The 11,727-nt window shown below is 47.4% G+C and overlaps 1 protein-coding gene across 1 annotated transcript; it reads left to right on the top strand.

Annotated features, from left to right (window-relative positions):
- Positions 1-255: 255 nt before the first annotated feature.
- cited1 (Cbp/p300-interacting transactivator, with Glu/Asp-rich carboxy-terminal domain, 1) lies at positions 256-11,727 on the top strand. Its single transcript, XM_048544868.2, has 2 exons — positions 256-397; positions 6,483-11,727. The coding sequence occupies exons 1-2, from the start codon at positions 256-258 to the stop codon at positions 6,905-6,907; spliced, it is 567 nt and encodes a 188-aa protein (XP_048400825.1). The 3' UTR covers positions 6,908-11,727.

The following is an 11,727-nucleotide window of genomic DNA, read 5'->3' on the forward strand; positions in this document are numbered from 1 at the left end:
TTCACACGCGGTGTCGCGGTCCATCGCACCGGTAAAGCAGAACATACCGGGACGGTTCAAACCTACAAAAGTGAAGTACAACATGCACCTCGAGAAATGTCGTTACCTGCAACGTCCTTGTCCAAACATTTGTACAAACACTTAATGGCAGGGATGACCCGTTATATTGGGGACATGTATTAGCGGCATATTCGAAACATTGAAATGTTTCTTTTACACGCGCGTCGTACGCTTTGGAAAGTAGAGTCCATTCGCATGATACTTTGCTTCAGTGCAACGCAGCGCGTTGCGAGGGAATGGGCTCGAACGGCGACAGGAGAAACGCATTCAGACTCCAAAGGGGAGAGATTAGCCCAAGCATCATTACGAAATGAATCAACTTTCCGGCAACAGGAAGGTGCGAACGCCGGGGATTTGAATTCTGGAAGGCGTGAAACGAAAACGAGAATTAAAATGTTACCACCAGGAATGAATAAGTATATATTGACATATCCGTCAAATTGTTTTGTCCCAGAACCCCCCAGTTACCGGGGAGGCACTGAGAGGGTAGGTAGTCACATGGGGTTTACGAATGGTGTCGATGCTGCAGAAGAAGACAAACATCCGATTAAATCTAGCCAGGGATCAATGAGCAGGGGACATCGAGTTAATTTTTATTTTAAATGGAAAGGAGGACGTTCTTCTAAAGTGATGGGTGCTGGGAACAGCAGCGAGAGCAGCGAACAGATCAGATTGCCGTTGGTAAAACAGCCCGAGCGTGAAAGCTTCTCTCATCCCGCGCTCCTCTTTCGAACAAAGAGGTCAGGCTTATCAACGAAAACTGTCTTCAACGTCTCTCCAGTTAGATTAGGGGCGGTTGTCTACAGGAGTTCTGTTTACATTTAATTTCAGGGACGGGGGTCCTGCATCAGATTCATCCTGGGTATCCTGAACAACATTTTTTAAAATGTCTGATACATTTACAGATATAAACGATGGAGGTGAAAACGTATGAGGGTTGTTAGTTGCGGTTGGGGGTGGGGGGGGGCGGCCCATGAGGTGATAAGTAAGTTTGTGGATGACACAAAGATTGGTCAGGTGATAGACAGGGAAGAGGAAGGTATAAAGTTACAGGAGGATATAAACCCATTGAGTAAATGCGTAGATCAGTGCAGGGTGGAATTTAATCCTGCTAAGTGTGTGAAGTGATCCGCTTTCGAAGAAGTAGCAAGAGAAGGGTATACTCAATGAATGGCAGGACACTAGGAGGTTCGGAGAAACAAACGGATCTTGGGGTGATTGATATCCCTGAAAGTGGCGGACAGATTAATAGAGCTGTTGAGAAAGCATACGGGACATTTTATCAGTGATAATGGGAACTGCAGATGCTGGAGAATCCAAGACAACGAAGTGTGGAGCTGGATGAACACAGCAGGCCAAGCAGCATCTCAGGAGCACAAAAGCTGACGTTTCGGGCCTAGACCCTTCATCAGAGAGGGGGATGGGGTGAGGGTTCTGGAATAAATAGGGAGAGAGGGGGAGGCGGACCAAAGATTGAGAGAAAAGAAGATAGGTGGAGAGGCGAGTATAGGTGGGGAGGTAGGGAGGGGATAGGTCAGTCCAGGGAAGATGGACAGGTCAAGGAGGCAGGATGAGGTGTTAGGCAGGAAATGGTGGTGCGGCTTGAGGTGGGAGGAAGGGATGGGTGAGAGGAAGAACAGGTTAGGGAGGCAGAGACAGGCTGGGCTGGTTTTGGGATGCACTGGGGGGAGGGGACGAGCTGGGCTGGTTTTGTGATGCAGTGGGGGGAGGGGAAGAACCGGGCTGGTTTTGGGATGCGGTAGGAGAAGGGGAGATTTTGAAGCTGGTGAAGTCCACATTGATACCATTGGGCTGCAGGGTTCCCAAGCGGAATATGAGTTGCTGTTCCTGCAACCTTTGGGTGGCATCATTGTGGCACTGCAGGAGGATGGACATGTCGTCTGAGGAATGGGAGGGGGAGTTGAAATGGTTCGCAACTGGGAGGTGCAGTTGTTTATTGCGAACCGAGCGGAGGTGTTCTGCAACGCTGTCCCCAAGCCTCCGCTTGGTTTCCCCAATGTAGAGGAACCCACACCGGGTGCAATGGATACAATATACCACATTGGCAGAAGTGCAGGTGAACATCTGCTTGATATGGAAGGTCATCTTGGGGCCTGGGATAGGGGTGAGGGAGGAGGTGTGGGGCAAGTGTAGCACTTCCTGCGGTTGCAGGGGAAGGTGCCGGGTGTGGTGGGGTTGGAGGGGAGTGTGGAGCGGACAAGGGAGTCGTGGAGAGAGTGGTGGGGGTGGAAAAATGGCTTGGGTGTTGGGGTCGGATGGTAGATGGCGGAAGTGTCGGAGGATGATACGTTGTATCCGGAGGTTGGTAGGGTGGTATGTGAGAATGAGGGTGATCCTTTGGGGGCGGTTGTGGCGGGGGCGGGGTGTGAGGGATGTGTTGCGGGAGATGCGGTCAAGGGCATTCTCGACCACTGCGGTGGGAAAGTTGCGGTCCTAGAAGAAGGTGGACATCTGGGATGTGCAAGAGTGGAATGCCTCATCCTGGGAGCAGATGTGGCGGAGGCAGAGGTATTGGGAATAGGGGGTGGAATGTTTGCAGGAGGGTGGGTGGGAGGAGGTGTATTCTAGGTAGCTGTGGGAGTCAGTGGGCTTGAAATGGACATCAGTTTCTAGCTGGTTACCTGAGATGGAGACTGAGAGGTCCAGGGAGGTGAGGGATGTGTTGGAGATGGCCCAGGTGAACTTGATGTTGAGGTGGAAGGTGTTGGTAAAGTGGATGAACTGTTCGAGCTCCTCTGGGGAGCAAGAGGCGGCACCGATAGAGTCATCAATGTAACGGAGGAGGAGGTGGGGAGACACCTCTCTCTCTGCGACTCCCTTGTCCGCTCCACACTCCCCTCCAACTCCACCACACCCGGCACCTTCCCCTGCAACCACAGGAAGTGCTACACTTGCCCCACACCTCCTCCCTCACCCCCATCCCAGGCTGCAAGATGACCTTCCATATCAAGCAGATGTTCACCTGCACATCTGCCAATGTGGTATATTGTATCCATTGCACCCAGTGTGGCTTTCTCTACATTGGGGAAACCAAGCGGAGGCTTGGGGACCGCTTTGCAGAACACCTCCGCTCGGTTTGCAACAAACAACTGCACCTCCCAGTCGTGAACCATTTCAACTCCCCCTCCCATTCCTCAGACGACATGTCCATCATGGGCCACAATGATGCCACCCGAAGGTTGCAGGAACAGCAACTCGTATTCCGCTTGGGAACCCTGCAGCCCAATGGTATCAATGTGGACTTCACAAGCTTCAAAATCTCCCCTTCCCCTACTGCATCCCAAAACCAGCCCAGTTCTTTCCCTCCCCCCACTGCATCACAATACCAGCCCAGCTCGTCCCCTCCCTCCACTGCATCCCAAAACCAGCCCAGCCTGTCTCTGCCTCCCTAACCTGTTCTTCCTCTCACCCATCCCTTCCTCCCACCTCAAGCCGCACCTCCATTTCCTACCTACCACCTCATCCTGCCTCCTTGACCTGTCTGTCTTCTCTGGACTGACCTATCCCCTCCCTACCTCCCCACCTATACTCTCCTCTCTACCTATGTTGTTTTCTCTCCATCTTTGGTCCGCCTCCCCCTCTCTCCCTATTTATTCCAGTTCCCTCTCCCCATCCCCTTCTCTGATGAAGGGTCTAGGCCCGAAACGTCAGCTTTTGTGCTCCTGAGATGCTGCTTGGCCTGCTGCGTTCATCCAGCTTCACACTTTGTTATCCAGGACATTTTATCAGTTGTGTTGTAGATTACAACAGGAGAGAGATTATGTTGAAACCGTACAGAACTTTGGTTAGGCCACAGCCGAAATACTGTGTGCAGTTCTGTTCACCACACTATAGGAAGGAAATGATTGCAGTGGAGGTGGTACAGAGGAGATTTAGCAGGCTATAGTCTCGGATGGAGCAGTTTGCCTCTGAGCAGTGGATGAATAAACTCTGGTTGTTTTCTCTGGGGTAGAGAAGGGACCCGAGTGAGCTGCGTAAGGGGCATGGACAGGGTGGATAGGAAGTAGGGGACATAATTTTAATGTGAAAGGCCGGAGGTTTAGGGACGATTTGAGGAAAACGTTTTCATCCAGAGGGTGAACTGTTTGGCAGGGTGGTTGAGGCGGAAAACCTCACAACCTTTAAAAAGCACTGGGATGAGCATTTGAAATATCATAACGTTCAAAGGCATGGGCTAAGTGCTGGAATGTGGGAGTAGTGTAGATCAAGAGTAGTTTCTTTTTGGTCGGTGTAGACTGAATGGGCCATAGGGCCTGTTCTGTACCGTGTGATTTTATGAACTGTTGCGTGATCACAAAGCGTTCATCTGATCTTAGTTCATTGTTTATAAACAGACCAACATGGACTGAGGCGTTCTGAGGAAAGTTCACAAGATCCAAAACATTAAGTCTGATTTCTGTCCACAGATGCTGCCAGACCCGCTGAGCTTTTCCAGCAATTTTGATTTTTATCCCATCATGGATTATCTGCTTTTTTTTCACTGATTATAATTGGATCACCTGGAACTGACGTTCAGGATGCTAAAACTGAGTTCTGAGGAAGGGTCACCAGGCCTGAAACGTTAACTGAGATAATGGGAACTGCAGATGCTGGAGAATTCCAAGATAATAAAATGTGAGGCTGGATGAACACAGCAGGCCAAGCAGCATCTCAGGAGCACAAAAGCTGACGTTTCGGGCCTAGACCCTTCATCAGAGAGGGGGATGGGGAGAGGGAGCTGGAATAAATAGGGAGAGAGGGGGAGGCGGACCGAAGATGGAGAGTAAAGAAGATAGGTGGAGAGAGTATAGGTGGGGAGGTAGGGAGGGGATAGGTCAGTCCAGGGAAGACGGACAGGTCAAGGAGGTGGGATGAGGTTAGTAGGTAGCTGGGGGTGCGGCTTGGTGTGGGAGGAAGGGATGGGTGAGAGGAAGAACCAGTTAGGGAGGCAGAGACAGGTTGGACTGGTTTTGGGATGCAGTGGGTGGGGGGGAGGAGCTGGGCTGGTTGTGTGGTGCAGTGGGGGGAGGGGACGAACTAGGCTGGTTTAGGGATGCAGTAGAGGAAGGGGAGATTTTGAAACTGGTGAAGTCCACATTGATACCATATGGCTGCAGGGTTCCCAGGCGGAATATGAGTTGCTGTTCCTGCAACCTTCGGGTGGCATCATTGTGGCAGTGCAGGAGGCCCATGATGGACATGCCATCTAGAGAATGGGAGGGGGAGTGGAAGTGGTTTGCGACTGGGAGGTGCAGTTGTTTGTTGCGAACTGAGCGGAGGTGTTCTGCAAAGCGGTCCCCAAGCCTCCGCTTGGTTTCCCCAATGTAGAGGAACCAAGCGGAGGCTTGGAGACCGCTTTGCAGAACACCTCCGCTCAGTTCGCAACAAACAACTGCACCTCCCAGTCGCAAACCATTTCCACTCCCCCTCCCATTCTCTAGATGACATGTCCATCATGGGCCTCCTGCACTGCCACAATGATGCCACCCGAAGGTTGCAGGAACAGCAACTCATATTCTGCCTGGGAACCCTGCAGCCTAATGGTATCAATGTGGACTTCATCAGTTTCAAAATCTCCCCTTCCCCAACTGCATCCCTAAACCAGCCCAGTTCGTCCCCTCCCCCCACTGCACCACACAACCAGCCCAGCTCCTCCCCCCCACCCACTGCATCCCAAAACCAGTCCAACCTGCCTCTGCCTCCCTAACCGGTTCTTCCTCTCACCCATCCCTTCCTCCCACACCAAGCCGCACCCCCAGCTACCTACTAACCTCATCCCACCTCCTTGACCTGTCCGTCTTCCCTGGACTAACCTATCCCCTCCCTACCTCCCCACCTATACTCTCTCCACCTATCTTCTTTTCTCTCCATCTTCAGTCCGCCTCCCCCTCTCTCCCTATTTATTCCAGAACCCTCACCCCATCCCCCTCTCTGATGAAGGGTCTAGGCCCGAAACGTCAGCTTTTGTGCTCCTGAGATGCTGCTTGGCCTGCTGTGTTCATCCAGCCTCACATTTTATTATCCCGAAACGTTAACTCTTTTTTTTTCCATCACAGATGCTGCCAGACCTGCTGAGCTTTCCCAGCAACTTTGTTTTTTTTATTATTCAGGATGCTAATTCGTACTAAACTGGGAAGGGGTGTGAAGCACGCTGATGCCAATCCTGGTTACTTCGATGTTGCGAGATAGCCACCAGAATAGTCACCATGGAACAAGTATACACGGAGGGGAAAGGTTATGTGCCACTGTGGTAATGAACCTACCTCTCAGACATGAGACCCAGGTTCGCATTCTCCCTCTGAAGAGGCCGAGCAGAAAACACACGCACTGGGGGCTCCAGGGTCAATGAGATGTTGTTGCTGAGTTTGTATCTGAGAGTGCCCGTTGGGCGTTGCTAATGTCACGCTGTTTCGCCCCGTCAGGTTCTCGGGTGGAGCCCGGACTGAAGGAAGGTGAAGCGGCCACTATGCTGCAGCGTGGGGGCTCGGTCGCTCGGAGCAGCAGTGCACCGGGCCGGCTCGGCCCTTGGTGCGGGGCCCAGCAGCAGCAGCAACAGCTCGCCCTGCAGCTACAGAAAATCACCGGCCAGTACGAGAGCCCGGCCGCGGCGCCGCCTCCTGCAGCCCCCGGGGACAGCCGCTCTCCAAGCTCCGGCCAGGCGAGCGCCGCGACCCTGGGCATCATTGACACGGACCTCATCGATGAGGAATCACTGACGAGCCTGGTGCTGGAGCTGGGCTTGGACCGAGTGGACGAGCTGCCGGAACTCTGGCTGGGGCACAACGAGTTTGATTTCAGCTCCGAGGTGACGCCGGTCAGGTGGACCAATCTGATCCCAACCGATTAAAACAGATCGGAGCCCGAGTGGGATGTGAGAACGATTGGAATCCACTGCCAGTAAACTTCCCGGACGAATAGAGGCTACTCACTTAGGGGGCTGGCCTTTTTTGTTTTGCAAAGTCTGTACCATCATTTGAGAGAATAGGCTTCCACATTGACCGGGACACGCTGCCGCCTACAGAATGCTGTTGAGGTTACTTCATCTGTTTTTTTTTTCTCCCCTAATCAATCTGTTCAGAGACGTTATTAGCCATCTCTGGAGCAGAGAGACTTGAACCCGGGACACTCAGCCCAGGGGTAGGGACACTACCATTCTGCTTCGAGAGGGCCCCCGTGAGGTTCACTTTACACAATTGGGATTTGTTAGAAGCACAAACCTGGTTTGACGTGCCTTAAAAGAATGTCAACAACGTTCTCCTGTTTTCACCTGAAAACAGTTTATCAGGGTCACAGACATGCAGTAAACATCACACCAAGAACACGCCACTCTTCTTAATTTTGAAGGCACCTTGGTATACTAAACTGGCCAGCAGGTTATTCTTGTGTGAAACAAAAGAAAAATGCCAGATCACTTTGTTAGACAAGTTCCAGCAGAGGATATATTTCATTTGCCAGCCTGGGAGATGCAATGGTCCAAGGAATGTGATCAGTCCCTGCTCCCATACAATGCATGACACACCTTTTATTTAACTTGAACGCTGAATCTGTCATAAACATGATGTAGTTCCTACTAGTTTGGAAAAGCAGCTCAGTTACACCCAAAGGAGGAGACCTGCCCTGTCTTTCAGGTATCCCTCACCTTATCAGTGAGAATATAGTTAAAGTGGGTCCAGCTCCCTTCCATGTTGAGTTGTTTTACATGGTTCATACTGTACATACATATTTGTACAGCTATTGCTACAGCATATTTTGTTAATGAACGGGGTAACTGGTGCCTGTACTAATAGTGCTAAATTCCAAGGTCTATTGGGAACACTTCACCAGTGAAGGGCGAAATTCATATCTGACCTGGTGCCCCTTGTGGCCCCTTTCGGAATGCCACTGGCAGAATCATGAGTAAAATGCCAGCTACCTTCCCATTTCTTAAAATGGGTTATGGTAGGAAAACCAGAATTCCAGTAGGAGAAAACATCTCAGTTAGAAATTATGTTAGATCCATCCTAATAGCCATTCAGATCCAACTAGGTCATTGAAATAACGTAATGAAGCACGGTCTGTTCCATCACCCAGTCAGTCTCTGGATGAAGGGCCATACAGTGTTACCTTCACAGAGGAGGTGACATCAGCCCAACCACACATCAAATCTTGTACTACACTTGCTGAAGCCTAGAATAACCATACAGTGACACTGAGGATCAGATTGCTTGTCAGTCCTTTTCGCCTTTGAAACAAAATTGGGATTGTCTACCACGAAACTCAATGAAGAGAAAAATCAAAACATATAATTGTTAAGGAGAGTGGAAAGTAAAGATGAAGAAAATGAAATTCTGTAAAAAGTGAACAATGAACATGAATAACTGAGTGAGTTCAGTGTTATCACACAGTTAGCCGGGTGCTGGAAATTTAAAATAACATATAATTGCATTCCAGCAGGTAGTTAGGACCTGGCAAGCACTGCCAGAAAAGATAGTGGAGACAGATTAAATCACAGCGTTGCGAAGGGAACTGGATAGGCACCTCACTAAGGAAATATTTTTGCAAGGCAACAAGGAGAGGGCTGGGGAGTGGGACTCATTCAGTTGCTCTTGTAGAGCTGGCACAGATTTAATGGACTGAATGCCCTCATGTCTTTTAACCATTCTATAATTCTTCCAATTGATTCAGTGCAAGACAATATATATAACAGAAAACAGTTTTCTAGAAATACTCAGAAGAATGCATGATGAGTGAATTTGGAGATTCAGAACATGTAATTCAGTCACTTGAGCATGATACCGTTGCAGTGGAAACACTTTCAGTTCTTCCCTCCAGTGGACCTTAAGAGCAATCCTTTCCAAATAAAGATATAAAGTTTCTATTTCTATTCCCAGTTTTACATTTGAATATGTTCACCGTAATTTAATAATAAAAGTAGAAAATGTTGGAAATACTCTGCAGGTCAGGCAGGCATCACCTGTGTTGAGAAACAGACTTATACTTTCAGATCATGGTAACTTTAATCAAAACCAATCTGTCATATGGTCTCCGAGCTAAAACATGAAACCAATTTCTCTCCACAGATCCTGCCTGACACAAAAAGTATTTCCAACATTTTCTGTTTCTATTTCAGATTTCCATCATCTCCAATCTTTTAATTTTGTATTAGTTTTTAATTCACAGTAATTTGGGCTTAAGTGACTGTACACATAGCTCCACCTACTCTCCACTGTTGCTATTCTGCAGGGATTTAAAATAGATATAGAGTGAGAAAAAAAATGCAGAAAACGTGTCCTTGATGTCCTGCAGAATGATTCTGAAATTTCAAGAAAATTCTGCAAATTCTGAAGACTAGTTTACAACACAATATAGATTTGTAATGACCATATCAAAGGTGGAACATTACTTTATACAATTTAATGTTGTCAGCAATAACCTTTTTATAGGGTCATTTGCAGTTGTACCACTAATATGCATACTTGTTAAATGCACATACTAAATATAACCTGAATGACCTAAATCTGTGGTACTTTTCTCTTATTCTGAATGAAATGTTGAAGAACTGTTTAAAATGTTCCAAAATTATTCTACCAGCTCCATTTCTTAATAAATATAAAATCTCTCTTAAAGAATTTTTGTTTCTTTATTCATTCATGGGATGAGGGCATTGCTGGCTAGGCAACCTTTATTGCCCATCCCTAATTACTCAGAGGGCAGTTACGAGTCAACCATATTGCTGTGGGTCTGGAGTCACATGTTGGCCAGACCAGGTTCAGGATGGCTGTTTCCTCCCCCAATGACATTAGTGAACCAGATGGGTTTTCCTGGCAATTGATTCACGATCATTAGACTGTTAATTCCAGATATTAATTGAATTCAAATTCCACCATGTGCCATGGTGGGATTCAATTCTGGGTCCCCAGAACATTATCTGATTGTCTGGATTAACAGTCCAGTGGTAATACCGTGAGGCCATTGCCTCCCCTTTGAAGTGTGTGAAGCATCTCATTGCACAGTGTTAACCATAAGACGTGCATTTTTAAGGGCAATACTTCATGATTTTGACTGTGACTTTTGGAACATACGTTGTCATGGGATAAGGGTAATTCTGTAAGAAAATATACAAAAATGTCCTTTTAGTTTACTATTACTCTCTTTATGGGAAGAATTTCACTCTGATATGTAGGTGGGAATGCAGTCCCACACTGACACCTCATCCCAGAGCCATTGTGGAAAAAGCAGGGTTCCATACCCAAAAAGTGGTAGCTAGTTAAGTCTTTTGAAGGGCTAATAAGATCATGGACCAGAGGCTGACTGGAATTTTCAAAGGTTCCAGCAACGGGTCAATATTTACCAGAGCATCAGGCAGCAACTGCTGACCCTCCCTGAACTCCTTGCTAGAACTGAGCCACAGCCCATAAAGAGGAAGGTGTGCCCCTCCATAATCTTGGTTGAATTGCCATGGCCATCTTCCATTTAAGTTCTCTTAGAAAGTTAGTGTTGGTGGCCAGAAGGATTTCAAGAGGACGGTGTTTTTTTCTCCCCTATCTACAACTATAATCTGCAGTTCCTTGCATGCTGGATGGCCTCCTATTGGTCTTCTAGCTGCAACAGCTAAACTACCTTCCTCATTCCTGAGTGAGCCAGCACTCTGGCTGCTAATTTGACCAGCAAGGCAATATTACTTTTGGGTGACTTCCTGACATGATGCAGGGCCGGGATCTGCATTTGATCCCAATCTGATCCAAAGTGCAAAATTCTGCTGTAGATCTTTATATTTATCTTTTCATTTCCTTCTTTTTTAACTTTCATCCTGTTTCTCACTTTCACTTCCTTTTTGCTACCTTATCCGTCTCTCTGTTTTGGCTGCCTCCACATTTTGTTTTACTTATTTTACTTACTTTGATGTATATCAGCAAGGTTTATCTCACTGTCACTATGCTTTTTTTTTAAGAACAACCTTTATGATAATTTTAATGCCTCAATACATTTAAAATATCAACTCCCATTACCCCTTAAGAATTTTGCCGTAGAAGGTAGGATGCTGGTTGATATTCATAAAATCTCACTCTGCAAACTGTGATGAATTCTCCTTTTGTTACATGCAACTTAAGCCAGTAGCCAGCATTCTATGATAGTGATAACATTTCTCTTGAAATACTTCTGTCCACCAACCCAGTAACGTTTTAAGAGAACTGAAATGATAACAAAGAAGTCCAAGGTTGCGTCAAAAGTGAGGAATTGTGGTTTCCCAAAAATCCTAAAGAACACAGTCCCAGGAAAGGAAGACAAACCACCTGAACATCAAAAATCATTGAGGTTGTCCACGTGGAGTGATTTTTGAGGCAAAAGTAATATTGCCTTACTGGTCAAATTAGTAGCCAGAGCGCTGGCTCACCCGGGAACGAGGAAGGTAGTTTAGCTGTTGCAGAGTCATCAAAAGTGAAGAATCATAATCCCATTAATTGTGAAGTCAAAATTAGATTCTGTGACCCGCAATGTCACTAGCAAGGGTGGATGAGACAAAATTGCTGAGACCTCCATGCGACCTGTTCATTATATTTGCAATTTGATGCATTCTATGGATGTTCAACCATCATTTGCTTGTTACTCATATTTGCCTCATGTTTAAGTTTGTAATGTTAGAAGATGATGTATCTGTGCACAGTATAAAGCTTTTTTTGGCTGTAA

The sequence above is a fragment of the Stegostoma tigrinum genome, chromosome 15 (assembly GCF_030684315.1).
Source record: "Stegostoma tigrinum isolate sSteTig4 chromosome 15, sSteTig4.hap1, whole genome shotgun sequence".
NCBI lineage: Eukaryota > Metazoa > Chordata > Chondrichthyes > Orectolobiformes > Stegostomatidae > Stegostoma > Stegostoma tigrinum.